General features: G+C 28.4%; 2 protein-coding genes across 4 annotated transcripts in view; one reads left to right on the top strand and one right to left on the bottom strand.

Moving 5' to 3' along the window:
* The window catches only part of LOC123298612 (autophagy-related protein 16-1), a 788644-nt gene that overhangs the window by 111137 nt on the left and 654573 nt on the right, over positions 1-22934 (top strand). The gene's annotated exons all lie outside the window — the stretch shown is intronic.
* The window catches only part of LOC123298611, a 140597-nt gene that overhangs the window by 90836 nt on the left and 26827 nt on the right, over positions 1-22934 (bottom strand). The window contains exon 3 of the mRNA XM_044880696.1: positions 8523-8724. Coding sequence (XP_044736631.1) covers positions 8523-8724 — 202 coding nt within the window. The remainder of the gene's footprint in view (positions 1-8522; positions 8725-22934) is intronic.

The raw sequence follows: 22934 nt of genomic DNA, 5'->3' as shown, positions 1-22934 counted from the left end.
TTTTATTTAGTTCTATATTTGTTTTTTGTGAATAACTTAGTTCATTGACTTAGAATATCACCAAATAAAGATGCATTAGAAATAATGAGCAATCAGACACTAATTTGCTATTTTCTGCAAATTTTTTACTTAATTTAAGAGACAACAAAGTATTTTAATACCGGTGTTTTTCTGAACAGAATCACTTTTTTGTTTGTTTTAAAATATCTTTCGTATATAAACATTAGACAGTTTTTTTATCACTAAAAATTAAATTTGACGTCATAATCAAATAGTACCGTTGAAATTTGAAAAATACAAATTATAAACGATACAAATATATTATTTTTACCTTAAATGGATAGAAGAGATTTTTTAAGCTCTTATTGCAGCTTATATTTTATTGCTAAAAAGATGTTTATTTTTAAACATTTTTACACAATGTTTAACATATTTGTGTAAAAAAAATTGCCTTTATTATATATATTGCATAGCTTGGGCTATGATATGGATAAAATTTTTCCGAAATTTTAATTGTATTGTCAAATGTGTTAATTTTTCATCAATGAATTTTAGGTAATTATGTAATTAATAATATCATAATAATTAATTATCATGTACACATAATAATATTTTAAAAATACGATATTAGTTATTTATTAATTATTTATATTAAAATAAATAAATACAATATTATTAATTTGATGTAGCGCCTATAGTCCAGGACTTGCCATACACAATTTTGTAATAATTTCTCGTCAAACTTAAAGTTGATAAATTAATAAACATTCATGGAGAATGGTATTTTAATAAAAATAAAATTGAATTATGGAAAAAAAGTTTTTCCGACATTCGAAAGATATAAATACTCACGCAAACCGACAGCATCAAGCTTTTCCGATGTTTTGCTCAAAATAAATTTTTGAATCTATAGCCCGATTTTGAGTATGACCTTGAATGAATATTCTTCTTTCCTATTCCTCTGTCAATTACTACGCCGGATCCTAAACTTATATGCTTACATGTGTTATTTTCAAAATATTTTACTCATAAATGGTTTTAACTGTTATTAACCTAATTATTTTCTAGTTTTATATCATCGTCACATAAAATTATTTATTTATTTTAAAACATCAAATGATTTTTAATAAATTGTTATTATTATTATTTTATTTCATATTTTGTTTATTTATTAATATATTAAATTTATCATAATTAAATTACATCTTCTTTTGATGGATTACATACAAAAATTACTGGAAATCTCATAGTAACAATGAAATAGTCAATGTTAATGTGAGTTATCAGAAGTTAAAGATAATAGAGATAATTTAAAGTTAGTACACATATTGAGTTGACTACTAAATCAGAAGTAGGTATGTCATTTTTAAACTAATATAATGAACTATTATGTACGAAAGTACGAAAGAACCATAGCTCCTACTGGGTATTGCACGACACATCTCTTTGCTATTGGAGTCCACTCTTTTTTTGATATTTGAGTCCCTATTAAAAATGTTTCGAAAAACCTAAAATTTTAGTAGAGATAAATGCAGCCATTAAGTGAGCGTGTTTTATATAAATGCAAATTTCTCGAAAGTTCAAAACAATAATAATTAAAACTACAAAAGCATAATAAATTGATCAAATTATTATAAAATAGAAAAACTTTTTAAGTAGATTTTAGAGAACTCTTTTCATATTTTCACCAAATACAATTTAGTTGAATCCTTGGAATGTATAAATGACGGTATGAATGTTATCCGGTGCTATGCATATGTTTACCTGCAGGGTAAACCTTATTTAATGACTTCAATATAAATGTAAATTGATATTCCAACACGAACCAGAATTAGGATACACAGAACTTGCATGTACCAAAATATGGATCATGATGATTTAAATTTTGAACAACAAATATAGAATAATAATACAAAACATATTTTAAATTAAATACCAAAAATATTATTTATATACAGGGTGTAACAATATAAAAGTACTTAATTCGTAATAGAGTTAGATCCAGAAGTAACGAAAAGTGGAGTAAATGCCTCCGTAGCTAATAAAATATTAACAGTTTCTTGCCTCTCGCAACTCACTTTCTCATTTAGTCACATGTTAAACCTTGATTTTTTCATACTTTAAGCTTAAAATCCAACGAAATTAATTCCATAATAGTATAATTTTTCTTTCTTAAAACCATTCTAAATCATTTAAACAAGTCTCATGTCAATGTATGTCCTGAAAATCACGTTTACTCCATTAATAAATATTTCTGCTCCAAGCTTTTAACTTCTACAACCGCCAGTTGTTAATTAATACTGAAAGAATCTTTTGTCGCCGTGAAAATGATTTGTACATTTGTAACATTTTCTTGCCTCTGCCTTGTAGGAAACTGAAAAATATTTCAGTGTTATCGAAAATTAACGGAAATTGGGTCATTCAAATGAGTCTTTCCATTTTTGTTTAAGTGTCCATTGTTTTATGATACAACGCTTTATTTTAAAAATCATTCAATGACCATCAAAAAAGGTTCGACAAAATTTACGTGGCGTAAGTTTGGTTTGTTTTTATTAAGTTAGTAAAACGACTTTTGTTACATTCTGTATATATCAATTAAATGAGTTAGTATCTCTCTAGGTGTGTAAAACAAATGCTTACTTAATTCTTGTAGTTAAATTTACCCCTAGAAGTGTGACAAGAATGTAGAAAGCGAAGAGGAGATAGAAACTGAAAAATAATTAAAGATAGGATATTTGGCATTTAAACCAGGTTCTTGTTCTTTTTTACTATTACGGAATTTGAATGATTCTTTTTCTCATTTCTTAACAAAATATGAAAATACCGTAAAAGAAATGACAAATTTGAAATTAAAATCAGCCAAGATATACCGAAGATATAAGCATTTGAAGCTACGAATTGGGTAGATAAATCGGACATAATATTTGACGTTAAATTCTGTTTTTTCAGGAAGAGATAAAACAAATGTTCGAAAAATAATTTTTCTCTGCTATAGCAATTTTTCTCTGCTATTGAATTACGTATATTTAATAACTAAAGGTGCCTGGGTTGGTTGATGTAATATGGATCTCTATTTTCTATCCAGTTACTTTCCGGACTGTGTTCATAGTGGTCGGGGTTACTATTAGCCACGGTGGGTGCCCGATCAAAATTATACACTGGAGTTAACGATATTTTGCTGGGTTGGTTGCCTGGTTGGGTCAATAGTAATCAGGGTAGCGCGTTCAGCTGTTGCGGTCGCCTGTTCGGGCTCACGTACTCGGGTTCACTTTATATACCCGGTCAGTTGTCCCGGTTGGGCTAAGATATTCGGGCTAGCGATACTAGTTACCTTGCAGGGTTTACATAAGTTGAGGCAGTATAATCAGCCCAGGTCTGCCCCCTTTCATGGCTCACGTCATCGGGCCTTCTTTTCATTCCCTGATCGGGCCCTGGTTGTAAGTCGGGCAGTAATCGGGCACTTTCTACCAGGGTATTTGTTACATGAATGAGCTTTTATTAAAGAACTAAAAACTGTCGATATTTCCTGTTTAGGTTAACTTAGGTAATATTTTTGAGGATCTTTTAAGTGTTAAGGAATAAAACTACTTTAATAAATACTACTTTTCAAAATGCGCTTTGATTGTGCGAGAAACTTCTTTTAAAAAATTAAATATTTTCTTGAATTCTGTGCTATCCTTTTTTGTTATTTTGCTATTATTTTATGATAAAATTTTTAGAAATTTGAATTGTTTTTGGATACATGAATATCCTGTCTCTGGCTATAATAAAGTTTTGTATGTCGTATGTGTGTTATAATGGTATTCAATTTATAATATTAATGTTTTAAATAGAAGTTTTAGGGTAGATTTTAGAATAGAGTTATGGTGGAGGTGATACACATACACCATGCTTGGCTTGCACTGTGTGATATGAGGAAATCTGTTTTGTGTTATATTTAATTAAATTATTAACATATTAATGATAAAATTGTTTGGGAATGTACCGCACAGTACCACCATATACATATTTCATTTATTATTATTATTATTATTATTATTATTATTATTATTATTATTATTATTATTATTATTATTATTAATTCTTTCTTCCTCAACGCATACAAATTTTCAGGGTGATTTATATTCACTTTTTATCGCCCGCGAAAAAATTCAATGATAGGGACAATTCGTTGACTATACTGTACTTTTTAGGTATGTAATTTTATGACCAAGTATATATTTGTGCCTGCTTAGAGTGACTCTGGTCTGGTGGTTGAGAGATCAACCACGTTTTGAAAATCTGCACATACACAGCGTGGCACATACACAGTTTTTTAAAGAAATTTTAAAAAATTATTATGTAATTATCTCATCCAGAGCGCACATGAGCTGTAGAATTCATTTTATTTATGAAATGTCGTTAATGGAAAAACTGAATAGTACGGGTCATAGGACTGAGCCTTGAGGTACAGCAGCGTTTTTTTTTTGGACACCAGCAACGGACAGCGAGTTGAAAATGAGAAAAGAATAAAATCTAGGAGTAATAATTGACTGTGATTTTCACCCTTGAGCTATTAATATAGCAGCGTTGAATATAGAACCATAGTAATTTACAACAATACTTAATATTTGAAAGAACTGTCTAAATCCATTTATCTTTTCTGTTTTATTTAAGATTAAAGTCTACTTACAGATAACTGTTATTGATTTGCTCAAATATTGGAACATACTAATAAGCAACAAAACATTTATTAGCGATAAATAAACAGACATAATAAACCATTATGTAATTATATATTCCGTTGAATACAAGTGTTGACCTAATAAAGTTTTTTTGATAATGAATGACTCAACGATTGGAAATTTATTTGAATGTTTAATGAAAAATATAAAAAAATACTAAAATAAATAAAGTAATAAATTTACAAATAAAACTTATTAGTGAAAATAAATTATTTAATTAAAAATGTATATAAAATATATTATTGTTTGTTTGAGAGAGTGGAAAAGTAGAGTGTTCACCCACAACCCTCAAACAATGTATTACATGTCATTAAATAACGGACAATTAATATTAAATGAAAACAAATAAATTATTTAGTTAATAAATAAATTTTAGTTTTAGTGCAAAAAATAAAATATTAAAAATTAATTTTATTGCAAAATTTTTACACGCTAGATAAGTTTTCTCAATTCTTTTTAAACTGACATGACTTTAGCTGTTTCAGAAGGAGATTTTTATATTAAGAACTTTAAGTCCACGCTGTGTATTGTTCCAGAATAAGCGCTTTACAACTTAGAGAGTCATTTTTCAAGCAGAAAAATTTTGAAAAGCTTTTCGATTCATTACACCGATAGATTACAATATATATATATACTTCCGTTCATCGGTTTTGGGTTAATAACAAATTATTCATAAGTGACACAGATTTTCTTATACAATGAGGTTTATTATTCACGATATTGAAAGAAAACCATACTTTTTGTGATAAGTTGCGGTTGCCTACTTAACAATAAATTTTTCAATTAAATTTCAATAAATATTGATTTTTTCCTAAAAGGTGGTTTTATAAATAAAATAAAACTCATCTATTATAAAATATTTTAAATCTATTTAAAATAATTGTATATTATTAACAGAAAAATTACATTACAAAAACATTACTTTATATTTTACAATTATTTCCGGTATTTAGATTGAAAACCTTTACTGTTTAGAACATCCATCATCTATCCCATCATATAATGTATAATTTTATTACATGTTCATTGTGTCACGGCAAATCACTTTTCGCTCGAGGTGCTGATTGGAAACACTAGACGTTTTCAGTGTTAGTTTAACTAAAACTGAGTTTGTGTCTTCGAAACATACTTGGTTTATCAAAATTGGATAAAATTTGAATGTGATAGATCAAAATTAAATTTTTTTGAATTTTGATGACGTCATTAAGTTAAAAAATTCGAATTTTTTGATAACACAGGCAAAATTGATCTGATCTTATTAGATTTTTTTTTGAAACCTACTAATTTTGGGTCATTCTTTTCAGCTGCTATGTCAGTTTTACCCTAGCTATCACTTATATGTTAATTCCGCGACCAGAACTCCAAATTCTTGAAACCTATTAGAGCTAGGTTAATTTTGATCACAAATTTGAAAGAATGGTTCAAATTTAGTAGAATTAGATACTTGGTTTATCAAAATTGGATAAAATTTGGATGTAATAGAGCAAAAATAAATTTTTTGGATTTTGATGGCGACATTAAGTTCAAAAATTCAATTTTTTGATAAGACGGGCAAATTTTATCCGATTTTATTGGAATTTTTTTTGAAACTAATTTTGGGTGATTATTTTCAGCTGCGATGTCAGTATTAATTTTGTTCACAAATATGAAAAGAATGACCAAAATTTAGTACAATTACATTGTCCCTTCGGTACTACATTAAAACTTTTCCGTGATACTTTTAGAGAGTTTGATTATTTTTGTTTCAACGTGTAATTTTTCATATATATCGATAATAATTGATAATCAATAATCAATAATAAATACCTACATTCAATATATCATGTATATAATATCTAATTCTTATTGATATTATTGGTTGATTGTTATTTATTGTAAAGTTGTTTCAATTTTGTGGTTTTGTATATAGCTACGTTTATAGCTCTCTGTGATAGATAATAATATTAGAAATGAAGATTCAATGTACATAATACATAAATTTATATGTTATAATATGATGATGATTTTAAACAAATTCAAAACTTACCACAAGTATTTTATCGATTATAAACTGATACATTCTGATTCTGAATACATGTTTGTTATAATTAAGTTTAATTATCTATCATTAGTGTTAAATAATATTATATTATAATTTAAAAGGTAATATGATATATTATTTTTAGTTATTACAATGTGGCTCAGGGAAACAAGCAGGAATGTCAGGCATTCTGTGGGAATAAATAAATTTATACAATCAAACATACCTACAAAAATGTATTATTTAAACAGACAAATATTAAGATATTTTCGTATTTCGTAACAAAACATGAAAAGAGATGACAAAAAGTGAGTTTAAAACTAGTGAAAACAAAAAATTGTTGAATTACCATGTATAGACAGTGTTGATGACCTAATCTTTTTTTTTTTTACGTCATGTAAGTAAAGAAAGAACTCTTAGCTAGTCACACACATGTAACTGATAATCCCATATAATACACACTAAAAAATTTGCACTACGGACCCAAGACCAAATTGACCAATGTTGATCATTTACGAACCCAACCTTAATTTTTACGCCCTAATCACGCTATAAAAATTTCAAATTGATATCTCTATTCGTTTTTGAGTTATCGTGTCGACAGGCGGACAACCGGAAATGGGCTAATTAGGTGATGTTATTTTAGGCGTTACAAACTGGGGACTCAACTTAATTATATTCTATGACATACATGGTATAATCAGTCAAGAAATTAGCCAATTTTACGGCTGGAATAAGCATTTTTAAACTACTAATTAGACAGATATTATAGAGACAAATCGGACAAAGTATTTGACATTCATGAAAGTATAACAAAATTCATCATCAAAGTTGAATATAAGTTACATAATTTCAACCATAAGTCAAAACTTGCTAAGTCTAAACTAAAATATTTTAGAAATTGTTAAAATACCCTGTGTTTATTGACTTGTATATCAGAGAATTGTGGTCTGAATTTGTAGCAAATTTATTCATTGAGTTAATTTTGTGATCTTCATTGAGTGTTCAAATATACAAAAAGTGAAGCGGAAATCATGTTTCGAATGAATTAAAAATACCTCATAAATAGTTTGACATATGGCATAATATCAGAATATATAAAAATTTACTCCGTTGGAATTTTTATTCTACAATAGGTTAATATAATTTATCACAAGAAAAAGTGTTAAATATTTATGCAAATAGTAAGCGATTCACATATTTATTATAAAGTAAATATGTTACTTTGATATTAGTAATAAAATATTTTGTATCTGATTCTGTATGAATGTGTAATAAAACGGTATTACGTTATAATATTAAATCGACCTAGTGACCTTTTTGTATGTCCATTACATCGTGCGTAATACTTTGCATATCAAGAATAAATGTCTTTGAATTATCATGAGATTATTTCACTAAGATACATCGACTTGTCATAGAATTTTTATTGAATACATAGAACAGGATTTTAATATCAAATTCAAAAAATATTTTAATTATTTGTAAAACTATATATCACAAGATGTCTTGTATTTTTATCAAGAGTCCTACAATTCCCGTAACTCTATGAGGAATTATTTCTTTGTTGTCAATATTTATGAAACAAGGGCGTACATTATAAACACAAATAACTATTTTATAGTCTTTCATATGAAAGCCAGAACATTATACTTTTGAGAGGTTGAAAAGTTATATTCTTGATTACTTATAATAACGAAATATGTAATTTTAAATATTAAGATCTTAGTCTCTTTGTATTAACCATATTATTTTCATGAAAAAAAATGAAAGCTTACCTGCAAGTAAATTCAGATTCACCAAGACATAATTCCATACAATGTTGACGGCTGGTAACTGTATGTTTTGATTGTGCATATCCATTTAAACGATGTCCCTGTACACGATCAATACACCATGCTCGCTCGCATGGGCGTACTCCTAAACAACTTTTTTGTGCGTAGATTGTGAATACTGGGAATTGTGATCGTGTTAAAGCACCTGAAACAAAACAAGAAAATTTTTTTAAAATTAAAACAGTTAACTTAATATTTCAATGAAGCTGATAGGATGTTTAAGAACATCTTGAAGCAGTAATTTTACCCGTATGAGCTTAAATATATTTGGGAAAAGTTCATATCAATTGAAATTGATTACCGGCAGTAATGATAGAACTCGTATGAAAATTGAATTTCTCAAAAAATTTATATTTTATGTTTTTCAACACAATTTTTTAGGAGGTGAAATTAAAACAAATAATATAAAATGTTACTGTCAATATCTATGCCATAAATAAGTAATTTTGAGAAATATGAATTACACATTCTAAGTATTGTTAATTTGTTCTACTTAACTGAAAATGATATGAAAATTCTCTCGAAATTAGAATTATATTAAACAAAATGCATTTTTAGAATTTTAATTATTGCATAGTATAAAATGAAACGAAAAATAATTTATCAATTTCATGGAATTTATTAGCAGCAGACTTAAAAGACTTTATACTGCTCATCAAGAGAATAAGTTAATAGTTAATTTCCACTATTCCTGGCAATATTCATATATCACTAACTCATACATATTTCAAAAAATATTGTAAATGATCATGAAACCAGCTTGTATTGAAGGGAACAAAAAGGAATGAGACATATTTCAGGGAAAAAATTAGCTTCATTATCAAATTTTTATGAGCTAAGCTCACCAAATGCCATTAATTTAATCTCTGTTTTTGTGACTTAATTTTCCGCGTTCAAATCTGAAAATATATTTAGTCAAAATTCTGTACGTCATAAAATGAGTTAAACCATAAATTTTAAGTAAATATAAAAAAATAATTATTGTAATTTAGAATAGATAGTTTATATAAAATTGAACGTCGTATTTAGCACATCATAAATGATTCTATCGTCTACCAAAAAGCTTCTTCTCCATAAAACATTGCAGCTTGAATATATGTGATTATTATTAAATAATATATATACATATAATAATAGGAATGGAATTTGTTACGTAATAAATATATAGCTATCTCTATACCTATCATCTATCGTTATGTAACGTTCAAACGTTCACATAACGTTCTAGAACGCATAGCGTACGTGTAACGTTAAGTACATACTGCGTGGCTTTTTTAAAAGATCACAACTTTAAACACACAAATACTTTTAAAGTATCATAAATATTTATAGTTAATTTCATTCCATTAACGTTTGAAAATAATTACGGTCATGTGGCCACCACAATTGGCGCGTAGTTTGCAAATCGAGGTCGTATTTCGCCAATAACTCGACGAATATCGGCGTAGAGCAATGACTTTAAATATCTTCTAAGAAAAAAATTGAAAATCTTGAATGCCAAGTAACAATTGCCCATTACGGAAAATTAATTTTAAAAAATTTTCATAAAAAAAAATCTCAAACATTTGCATTACTTTCTCTGGGTTCAATCTATTCATTATGAAATGGAAAATCAAATCTTCTGTCAAATAAAAGAGTGTTGCCAACTCAAAGCTGTGATCCTCTGAAAAAAAACATCCTATATATCGTTGAACGTTGAACTAATGCAGAGATTAACCTATATTATTAAAATTCCTCATAGTCGTTATATATGTTGTTTGTCTTTTATGTCGATGTTGGTAAACAAATTAGCCTTATACTATAGATATTCTAGGTATAGATATGCATTATACAAATACTTATGACTACCCTAAAAAATACAGGGTTGTTCCATAAGATGTTATCACTTAAATGAGGGTAGGAAGTGTATTTTAAAAACATAATATGAAAGTATTTTATAATATATAATAAGTTATTTTAAATTGTATATTACACAATTTTTACATTATTAATATACAAAATGTCTATTAAATGTGGACAAAATGTTTATTACTTATGTGTTAACATCTTATTGAACAACTCTTTATAACGTTTTGCACGTATAACCTTATTCACTGATATATACTTGTTTGTATGATCAAATAGTATATACATCTTTGAATATAGAGACTGTTTAAATATTTTTCTTCGCTACGATATTGTCGAAAAGCTATGAGTTATATGGTCGGTAAGAAAACATAAGTTTGTAGTTAATTGAAGTCTAAATTTTGTCTTATATTGTACTAGGAGAGGCTTCACACACACACAATACTCAGTGTGTGAATAGCTGTTTACAATACATCTACTGTAGTTGTTTCTGTTACAACCACAGTAGTCTACTATAAGACTTTCATTTTTTCATAAACATGGTGATACTTTTGCTTAGAAAGAGAAATTATGGCTTATGTTTTCTCACCCTTCTCTGATACCGTACGTATAAATATGCCAATTTGGCTCGCAATTTCGGGCAAATCGACTTCAAATTTCTTAATATATTGCAATCGCCGAGCAACTATCTTAATTCAAAAGAATGTTTCCCACGAAAATTGTTAGTTTTACTTTAAGATTGTGATACGCGAACCGTTAATTACGTTTTTTTTTTACTTTTTATGTTACACATGGATTATACATAATAATCCAGTCTCTTCTTTTGAATTTTCATTTCGTAGTAGTTAGCTTTATAATGCTTTCAATGATTATTATGACTAGTTTTATTAAGAGGAATAGAACAGTAAGTACAATTCATTTTGTTGTATTAAAATAGACATAAATTTAATATCTACAAGCTATGCTCTACGTAAGCTACGAATATCGCATCGTAGCTCGTAGTATTGAAGTTTGCATATCTCATACCTAGTTACACAGATATCTATATACATATTCATTGTATAATATGAGCCATATAGTTGTTCACTGATGATATCACTCATTGGTAGAACGATGCAATTGTTGGTAGTCTTTTTCCATTATCATATTTAAAACTATATGTTTATACAGTCGAAGTAGCTTTGGTTCAAAGTTCATATCTTTGGTTGTCTATAGAAAATTAGATTTCGATGTTGTTCTTCAAGGTTTTAAGGTTATACGCCCACGATAATCATAAATTTTTTGTTAATCAAAAGATCGAAAGATTTCATAAGACAATCAATATTTGTTGGCTTCAAGGATGGTCGTATTTATTTACTGAAAAAATTTTGAAAATTTTAGTTCTCTAGAATTTTAATTCCCTCAGCAATTCAATAAAAGTAAATGAGGTCTCCGATCTGTGAGAATCGAGTTGAGTAGTTGATTCGCTATTTTCAATAAATACTAGAGAGAACACCGATTCTTTCTTTGAATTTTTATAGATTTTAAATTTGTAAAGATTTTGCATTAATCGCAAAACCGCGAATCATTGTTAATGGAAATGCTCTAATTGTTTCCATAGTAGAATTGCAACAGGAGTAGAAAGGAGACGAGACGGTAGAAAACTTTTTTAAGTCGCGTTAATATAAAAGATGTGCTACTCCAATATTGTCTTTTTTAATTGCATTCCTTGTAGCATTCTTTTTATCTTTTTATTTCTGAAAGTTTGAATTTGATAGACTTTTTGTCTATAATATTAAAAAAGAGCGAGGGGTGTCGTGGGACATCCGGTAGGAACTCTGTTCTTCTCGCCATATTTATATATTTTTAGCTTTTATTTAAATTTAAAAAATCAATTGGTGTGGGTGCGTTTTAAAGCTGACAATCTTCCACTTTAGGAGCGGCCACCGTAACCACAAAACCACGGCCTCATTGAGAATACTTTTAATATTTTAAAGATAATACCGAACAAGATAAAGAACATAGTTTTAAAAATTGCAATAAATTTATTACAAATTTTCTATAATTTTGATTGATTAAACATATAAAATAATATTTCATATATCCTTGATTTTCATCAATTTATCGTTTATTATACTCGAAGTTTCTCTACATTTATATATCGAATAATATGTAGATTTGATATAGTAAGTACAAACATTAAACATAGCATTTGATCCATATTAAGTATTAGAGATCCGTTGCTCTCTATCTAGAGTAAAAGTTAAAAGTTCGTTTACTAGGTTGGTTATTTACAAGAATAAAGTGCACTCATCAGTGTGCATATAAATATGTTAATCAAACAATGAGAGAACGTATTATAACGTACAAAACTAAATTAAAGTATATATGATTCTATATTATATTATACATTATGCAGGGTGTACCAGGAGTAACTCTTGTTTAATCAAGTAGAAAATAAAATTTTAAGACGAAAAGTCCTCTTTCATTTTTTGATCTGATACATGGATATTAATTAGCTATTTATTAAAATAGGTAACTAATCAGAACCGTGTTACAGCGGCAAGGCAATGGAAGGAAGGTGAAATATTAAGAAACTGCTAGAGTGAGACGCCAGAACTTCAAGGTTACGCTGGCGTATTCGTATGTACAAGAGTGTGAATGTGGACCGGTGTAAGTGCAGCTGATCAAAAAATCGAGGAGTACTTCTTAGAATTTTATTTATACCAAATGCATCAAAGGCGTCCTTTCCTCCTGGAACATCCTGTATTATATTAGTTCACTATATATTATATAGTAATATCTAGTATAAAATTATATTGTGTGTGTCTATGTAAAGCCAGAGACAACTGGTATCGAATCTAAGAGTAATCAACGGAACCGTATTACTAAAATTCCGCTGTCCGCACATCCGTATGTTCATCAGCTGGCTTTAGCTCATAAAAAACCAGCTAGAAGGACGTGTGGAACCCTATGGGTTTCGTACGCTTTTTTGGTATTTTAAAAAATTATATATCTTGTATGATAGTGCGCCACCCTTAATATACAAGAATGACTCATACTTGACCAGTTTTTTTTAGTTTGTTTGAAGTTAAATAGTAACCGGTAACGAATGTAACTCTTTAAGTAGATTATTAAAAAATTCTCAATTTTATGGCTCGTAATTAAAAAAATGAAATGGCAAACTTCTATCCTACTTGTATATAATTTGGTTCTTATACAAGGTGTTCTGTTATTCAAAACACCTAGGTCAAATCCTACTTTTTTTATTTTTATTATATTTTTCCAAGAAAACATTAGATTCTTAGTAAAAAAACTTAGTAACAAACAAAATTATTAAAACTTAAAATGCAATTGGTAAAAAAAACAAATTAGGTCAGCATAGGCGTTTTTTTGTTTGTTTACGTTAAATTAAAACAACGCCTTTTATGACGTAATTTGTTTTTTTACTAAGAATCTAATGTTTTCTTGGAAAAATATAATAAAAATAAAAAAAGTAGGATTTGACCAAACCAATCAAATACTTTTTTTAAATGTTTTTTCAAAATGATATAATCCAATTGAAATCAGTTCATATCCCTTCTTTAGTTGAATATTATTAAATAAAATATACTAATATCTACTGATTATCATTGGCTGCTGGTTATCGAATCATAGTCAGTGAATGAACAAATTTATCAATTTTTGCCATACCTGTAGCGCCCAAACTGGGGCTCAAATCCAAAATTGGTGAATGACTTTTTCCTTCGTCTTTCTGAGCTTATTCTGTAGGCCGACGATCTGCAGTTAATAACAGAACACCTTGTATATACATTTGTGGATACATAAGAACATTATTTGTGAATAGACAAAAAATACATTTATACACAAGCAAATAAAGACATTTTTTGGAGTACCGTAGCATAATCCTAAGTAAAATTTTAAATAAGAATTTTAATTTATGAATTTTTTAGATTCTTTAGAATTAAGAGCATTCCAGTACAGAATTACTAAGTCCCTAAATAGTGACGATTGTGTCTCTTGTTCTATCCTAATAAAATATTTAATCATTTTACACAGAGTGTATGAGCATTTCTAGCCGATTATTTTAAGTAAAATAGTAGAAATTTTCAACAGAAACTCACCTTAATTGTTTATAATTTTTAAGGATGATAACAATTTGACTCTTACGAACCCTCTATTATCATATATTTGTCTAACAAAATAAAAAAAATAAAAAATTCACTTTAAAAATGTTTTGAATTCATTCATTATGATATTTGATTGAAAAATGTTTTACGAATTTTATACATATAATGTTTTACATAGTTCTCAAAAACATTATGAATAATATAATTATTATTTGTTACTACTTTATTTAGCAAACAGGATGTTTCAGAAATGTATGCCTTGTAAAAGAGATTCCAAAATTCGTCCATTTTGTTCCCGACTATAATATTACTTTCTCAGTATTAAAGAAACAAAATCCTAAAATAAAGATCTGAATAGAATTCATTAAGGTTATTAAGGTCAAGATTTCGAAAGGCACACACCAATTGAATGCACGAATTACATCGTTATTTTAATAACCGCGGTTTAAGAAGTAAATTCATGTTCTTAAAAAGTTGTTCTTTATTTTAATTTAAAAAACATTATATTTCGCAAAAGTTGAATAAATGAGTCTTTTTTACCCGGCTCTCAAGGAGTGAGGGAAGTAAAATTTTGAAAAAATTTTTTGAGAGTTGTTTTTCGAATATTTTCCAAACAAAAATTGGCATTCACACTTCTGAAATACCCTGTAAAGGGTGGTAAATAGTTACGGTAATAATATTTTTTGATGTATTTTAAAAAACTTTGTCCTGTTTTATTGCATAGAACTTAATTATAAAATTTTTTTTTTATTTACTTTTTTATTCCTGGCAAACTAACTACCTAGTATTCAAATAGAAATAATGATGAAATTAAATGAACTACGAATAAAGAGTTAATTGCAAATATTTTAAAAGGTTTTGTCATTTTATAGTTATATTTTTTATTTGCATTGAACAAATATACCCAAAGGGGTTTTGCTATATACGAGTATAAATATGTATGTATTTAGATATGATACTTTAATAAATGATTTACTGTTCTTTTTGCTGTATCGTTATTGAAGCAGGAATACATTTTTATGATCGCTTTAACAAATCAAATTAAGGTTTTTTTGTAGAAGAAGGTAAAGGTTTAATTTAAAAAAATCCTTTATATGATGTTTTAGTCGGACATGGATGATTTATTTTAATTATTGTTGTTCTTTTGTTTTAGGTAAGCAGTGATTTATTTGTCCAAGCTATTTGGAATCCCTAAAGGGTAAGATAATCGTATTTTACAGTATTTTTACACAGGATCAATGAAAATTCATTGAAAATAAGATTCAGTGTTGGCAAAAAAGGCGACTAGCTACTAAAAAATTCGATTAAAATTAATTTGATTTCTTAAATTGATTTGAATATGAGAATAATATTTGGCACAGTGTAAGCAGCGGCAAAGTGTCTAAAAAATTGGATTTATATTTTTAAACACATTAAAAATACGTGAAAAATGAGTTTTTTTTTTTAAATTGTGTTTTTCAAATTTTAAAATTTTTTCTGCTTATTTTTAACACAACCGGATTGATGTGCCAGGCGAACTTCATCTCTATCTAATTTCAATAAAAATATTCAAAATGCATCGGTTTTTGGTAGCTATTTTCGGGATATTCCAGACAGTGGAAAACATAATTTTTCATTGGTTACAGTTTGTTTTCAAATTAGGTTTTGTTGCCACTTCAATAATTCATGAAAAAAACTTTCTATCGCTGCTAACAAAACTAAAACGAATTCACAACATGAAAAATTCCTCTAAAATAATTTTTAATAATTCTTTCTTTGTAAATATTGAGAAAAAAAACTTTAAATGCATACTTTTTGAAATAACTTTTCTTCCAATATATAAAAAAATATATTTACAAATAAAATTATTTACAATACAAAAATAAATATTCGATCACGTTTTAAAGAATAAAAAAAAAAGTACACATATATAGAAAAAGTGATGAATTTTCTATATAAACTTAAATAATGTTTTCTTTTGGTTTTTTTTTTTGAAAATAGACTACATAACAGCGCGAATAGTTTTTTCTTTTTTGCTAGAGAAAAATGTAAATTAAAATTGGAATCGAAATATGTGACTTGTTTATATAAAATAAATACATACGATACGATACTAATGTCTGGATAGCAAAACAGTATCTAAATACCTTATTGCAGATGTGATATGATTGTCTTATTTGGGGAATATGGTCCGCTCAAAATAATTTATATTTATTTTATCCAAAGGTAAAAAAAATCTAAAAAAAAAAAAAAAAGATTTCCGCATCTAGTTTATTACCCTACTAACGCGGAGTCTCAAAATTGGTAGGGTTGCGTTAATTAACGCTATGTATACATAAATAAACGATTTTTTGCCAATGTCTCGGAAACAATCAACTTCATGAAAAAAATTTCAAACGAAAATTGTCGGAAATTTTCAAGTTAGTCTGCCATATATAGAAGTAGGTTAAATTGGACTTCTAAGATTTTATGACATTGTAAGTTAATTACAAGTGAAGTAGATATAAGCGTGTAATTAAAATATTGACAGTTATATTATTCAAAATTCCTGATACCAAGGCAGTAATTTTCTTAAAAATACCAAGTCTATTATTCATTTTGATACTCTTTGATCACAATTTTAGCTATTATTAACTTAAAATTTATCTAGTATATTGCAACTCAAAAAAAAAAGACAACATTGAAAATCGTCTACAAAAATGATATATATAAAACCAAAACAATTTACAACACATGGTCACTACCATCCATGGTCAGAGTTAGAGAATGTTTCAACTCAATTTTCCTAGTGAATCTGTTTGTCTGCCTGTCTGTCCGTGTGTCTGTTAGATGTCTCATAAGCACAGTATGTGAGTGAATTACAATGTTTCAACACTTGACCATTCATATACATAAACTTACGATAAAGGCGATGATATATTTTGAAATTATGTTTCAAAATATATCAAAACAAAACAAAACACTGTTTGTCTCAAAACTTCATACATATATTCTATTATTATTACAGATTAAATATGAGGATGCTTTATAAATCCGTAAAAACTATATTTTAGGTAATTTTTTTGAGTTGACCAAAAATTAAAAAAATTGATACACCATGGAGATGTGGTAAACTCAACAAGAATATTCTTAATTGGGTGTAAGATAGAATATTAGAAATTATTCCAATTTAAATGTGCAAATTTTTAACAAAAGCTGTTATGAGTGCAAAGGTAGCTTTCATCGGACGAAATGCAAATTACGTCCATCTTTCGTTTTTTTCCAAGCAATTTAATCAAGGAAGTTTTTATGTCGAATGTTCTATCATTCTAAGCGGGCATTTAAGGGATCTTCATTGGCTCTTAAATATATTTATTTTGATTTGGCTAGTTAGTTAATCCAGTTGGTCGAGTCCTGGTATGTGTGTTTTTTCTCAATTTTTAAACCCCGAACTAAAAAAAAGGGTGTTATAAGTTTGACCGCTGTATGTGTGTGTCTGCCTGTCTATCTGTGACATCGTATTACCTAAACGGATGAACCGATTTTGATTTTTTTTGTCTCGTTTGAAAAGTAATTTAATGGTGTGTGTTATTAGTTATGTTTTAAATGTGAGTTTGGGGTTCCGCACCCGAAAATACTAAAAAACTGAAGATAATAATGAAAATTGCCTCAGTTTGGCAAAAATTTGGCAAATGGGCTCAATTGAAAAGGCTTTAAAGAAAAAGGCAATTTAATTCAGAGTGTTCTTAGATATAAGCAAGTGTGAATTTTGGATCCCGTAGCCGAAAAATTTGTCGGAGCTTTTTGTTAATTTCACTTGGCTTTTATTATTACTTTTCAAAGTATAAAGTGACATATCAAACAAATTGCTAACGGTCATAAAGAAAGACTTAATAATCATCCCCCATGGTGGTAGTAATCATTTGGGACGAAAATAATATTGAAACCAAAACATACATCGTCATCATTGTTGTGGACCGAAACTGTAAGTATAGGTTAGGACAAACATAAACACCGATAGCATACAAATGATAATAGTTGTCGAACGTACTAACGTAGTGAAACGTAGAATATAGTAAGTAAGTAAGTAAGAACCAAATGCGAGAGTTGAAACAGTTGGTGTATTAAACCAAGAACCGATGGAGACGTTGATGACACCAGTGGTCAAAATAACAACCTTGATATAGCCAAATATACAACAACTAACCTTAATATATCTCATCCCTTGCATTCAAATATATACACAGATATTAGACCATAAACCCACGTCTCAAAAATTGAGTATCTTTATTTGGACAAATAGAAATAAGCAAAAAATTACACAGAAGTCGGAACTCCATCGCGAGTCTTTTAGATATTCGATCTACGACGTAACCAAGTCCGTTTACTATTTTTGTGTTTTATTATATTTTGTACGTTTGTGTGTATAGCACACACAAACATGTTCACACTGTTCGCATACAATTTTTTAACAAATATAAAAATTTGATTCCATAATAAAAAGTATCTGGATGATCGAGGTTGCTCGGTATTATTTTTTTTCCTGGTAAATCGTGTGTTGCTTTACAACTTCATGTACTCAAACTTAGCTTTAGTGTTGTAGTGTCGGTAAAGCAGTTAGTTGCTCCCAATTAAAAGGCGTGGGCATGTGGTCTATAGATACTATGCATTTTACACATCCTATAACCCGTACTCCAAGAATATCCATCGAAGATATTTCGAGAGGATAAAGTGAAACATAACTACTATATACACTAATGCCTTTACTTGTGATAATATTGTATATGTAAACTAACTCTCTCAAGAAGATGATAAAACCACATGCACTAGCGTCTAGGGGTCTCTGTGAGGTCTTTTGTATTCAAAATACAGGGTGATATGTTAATTGTCTAGACTTAAGGTGAAAAAGTGAACTTGAATAACAATTATTGAATAACAACTAATACAATGAGTTAAACAAGTAAAAACAAACACTTGACAGTGTTAATATATTCCCATATAATACATACTATATAGTTTGCGCCTAATTTGCGCTCCCACGGGTAAACAGTCATGTTAACGAAAAAATGTTTCAAATAAAAGTTAATTAGTTTTTTATATGGAACATTTTTTACATTTAAATGTTTGTTCTATCTCTAACGATTCCTAAGATGGGTTGTACGATCCCAAGACCAAATTGACCTGATATATTCTTTCGTTTTTGATTCATCGTGTTGTAAGACAGATGGACAGGCAGAAGGGCAGACGGGAAATATATATTAGAGTGTGCGTGCCAGATTTACTTAACTTAACCATCTACTATTTAGAAAACTATTTTTTTTCCTTTTCTAAGATATCGCGTACTGCTTCACTCCGATAGAAATATTTAAACATAGTTTAAACATAGTTTAAAGCATGACATTTCGAAGGAACTGAATATCGTAGAATCTTTACACAACATCGAAGAATTTTAAGCAATCTCGATGTTCATTTGTCATCCAAATATAGTGACTAGAAACTTACCGACCGTTTTACACCATATAAAGGTAAATATATAGATTATTGGTGAAACCGCAACATCGTCTCAAATATTAGATAATAGTAGGTTTGAGTAGTTTTGGTTATAAGAGATTCCCAACATGTGTTACAATTCAAATATTCAATGAACTTACCTTGAGTTATATATACCGTGTGTATACTAAATGTTGAATGAACGCATACATTTTCGATAAATGTTGCTTCACTATAGATTAAAATGTAAAACAACTTCTACTTTTGAATTAAAGGACATATATTGTTAAAATTAATCTTAAGGTAGTACGATTGCCACGGCAAGTAATGTTAGTTTTTGGATGGTTTTCTTAAAACATTAGGTATATTTCTGGAAGAAACTACTACTATGGAATAAACTATGTATGATCAAACAAATTCTATAGTCTTCGCTGGCCAATTATTTTGTCCTGTGTATAACATTATCACTTACGAAATAGGACATGAAACAAATCATTTTCATTAGAAAATAATAAAGGATGTTTAGAGTAAACCTAACGGCTACTGGTGTCTGTTTTGGGAGACTATTATAAATCAGGACAGTAAATAAATTTGACGACTAATACGTTGCTTACCCATAGTATAAAACTTAAAAGGACCTTTTAAAAAGGATATAATTATTCGAAAATTTTTGACTCGAGGATATAAAATACAAATATTACTCAGAAATATATTTTGTGTATTTTCTAAAAATCCGTTAATCCGAGTAAATAATATTTATTCGATTTATAATAAATTGGTTTTTTTTTTAACGTTCAATGGATAAAATACATTTTCCCCGAAACAGCTATTAAAATAATGATAAATTCGAGGTATGTTTTATTTAGTGGGAAATTGTGTCTAGAATTCTTATAATCTAAACTAATTTCCCAGAATCAACCCTTTTTTAATTTTATCATAAAATATAAAATTGAAGCGATAAACATGCAATTATCAAAAATTGAAATAATATTTAGAGTTATTTCAAAATTTAAGGAGTAATTTATGTTACCATGTTTTTGAACACTGGAGAATGAATAAAGACCGTCACATCATTGCAGGGATTGCAATGAGGAGAATAAGCATTCGAAAATTTGATTAACCAACGATTAACGATACAAATTGTTCTAAAGTTTAGCGGCATTCGTTTCTAAGTAGCCTGGAACAGTTGGAATAAATCAAACAGAAAGTCAGTTTTTATAAAGAAAACCTTTCTAAATGTGTTATGATTTCAGAGACGTTTAAGGCCTGGCTAGAAGTGAGTTTGACGTACTATTTACACTTCAGATGAAGAATTCTCACTTCAAGAATAGAGAAGTGAAGATATGAACGTTTAAAATTCCTAATTAAACAGATAAGAAGATAACGTCAGAGTAACGTCATACGTGGATATCGCCATAGAGATTACATATAAAACTTTGTTTTGCTAAAAAAAGATGGACAATCTTTGAATGGAATCTTTGATTGCTCATAACTTCTTCGTTTTTTAATCAATTTTAATTTTCACCTTCAAATTTTGTCATGATATCAAGCCTAGTTATACATGGGTAATATTTAAGAAGCTATTTAAAATTTTTATTTTATTCTGTTCTTAAAATATACGTTTTCCTTATTTAAGTAGTAGAATCTTTTGAACAATGTACCTCTACCGTTTAACTGGTAACATATTATTGAACAATCCTGTTCCTGTAGAATGATAAGTTTACACCAATTACACTTAAAATGATTAGTTTATACTAATTCTTTTAATAAGACACATATAATTACTAATACAAAATTTGGAATGGAATTCTCAATTGATTTTGAAGCAACTCTTTTATATACGATTTTAGAACCTACAAAATCGTGGATAGTTTCATATATTACAAATAATATTATTTGTAATATTACAAATAAAAGTGATGGTGTTCATTTTCTTTCTTGTAATATTTGTAGATAATTACATTTTACATTTTACTTTGTATAATTATCGTAATATTAATATATACATGGGTAGTAAATACCAAGGTACATGGACACTAAATGATCTAAAACATATGGTGTTCACTAACATTTGCATCCCATCAGGGTTTCTAAACATTGTGATATCAAACTGACCAATGGTCAACCGATCCACTATCTAGGTAGATACATCTATATTATTAACATTACTACACATTGTAATAACAACTACGTTTATATTGCAAAATATATCTATATATTACTACAGTGAAACCTATTCCGCCATAACAGATTAATCATCTCTTTATAGGAGGCTGATTTCATTAGAGCTAAATTTTTACGCATTTAACTATATATATATATATATATATATATATCCTAAATATTGATTAATTAAAGCAGAATTATTATTCGAAGTGATTTGGTTTATGGTTTGTAAATAATTACAGCCATTGCAGCGTCTAGGTTGCAACCGCGAAATCATTCCAACCTCTTTTGTGACTGCAATTATGCATTTTTTAGACAAATCTAAAAGACAAGGAGTAAAATGAACGAACTACTTCAAAGAAAATTCATATAGAACTGGTTGGCAGGCGCGTAGCCTCGGAGCCGGAGTATAACAGTGCATCACGTCTACTGCAGAAACTGCTATAGAGAGAAAGAGGAATAATCAATCAACTGAAACGATCAAGAAAGAGAAGACTGATTTCCCTTTTGGCGTACTTTCGCAGTTAAAATAAACCGAAGACTAATATTGCTTGCTGTTCTTGAAGGGCTCTAAAGATTTCGATTAATAATGGTTGATTGTCGGGCGACTCTTTTGAGGAATCACAAGGGGCCGTTGGCCAAAGTGTGTCCAACCTGACAACCTTAGCCATCCTTCTACCTATTTGATTTTCATCTGTAGTTTAATTTCGTAAAGAAGTACATTCAACTTCTGGTATAACTTTCCTAGCTTGTAACAAGCAGATACTCTTTCCATTCTACATGTTAT

The sequence above is a fragment of the Chrysoperla carnea genome, chromosome 4, assembly GCF_905475395.1.
Source record: "Chrysoperla carnea chromosome 4, inChrCarn1.1, whole genome shotgun sequence".
In the NCBI taxonomy this organism is placed as follows: Eukaryota; Metazoa; Arthropoda; class Insecta; order Neuroptera; family Chrysopidae; genus Chrysoperla; species Chrysoperla carnea.
The sequence above is the reverse complement of the archived record's forward strand: the minus strand, read 5'-3'. Positions and strand labels throughout refer to the sequence as shown.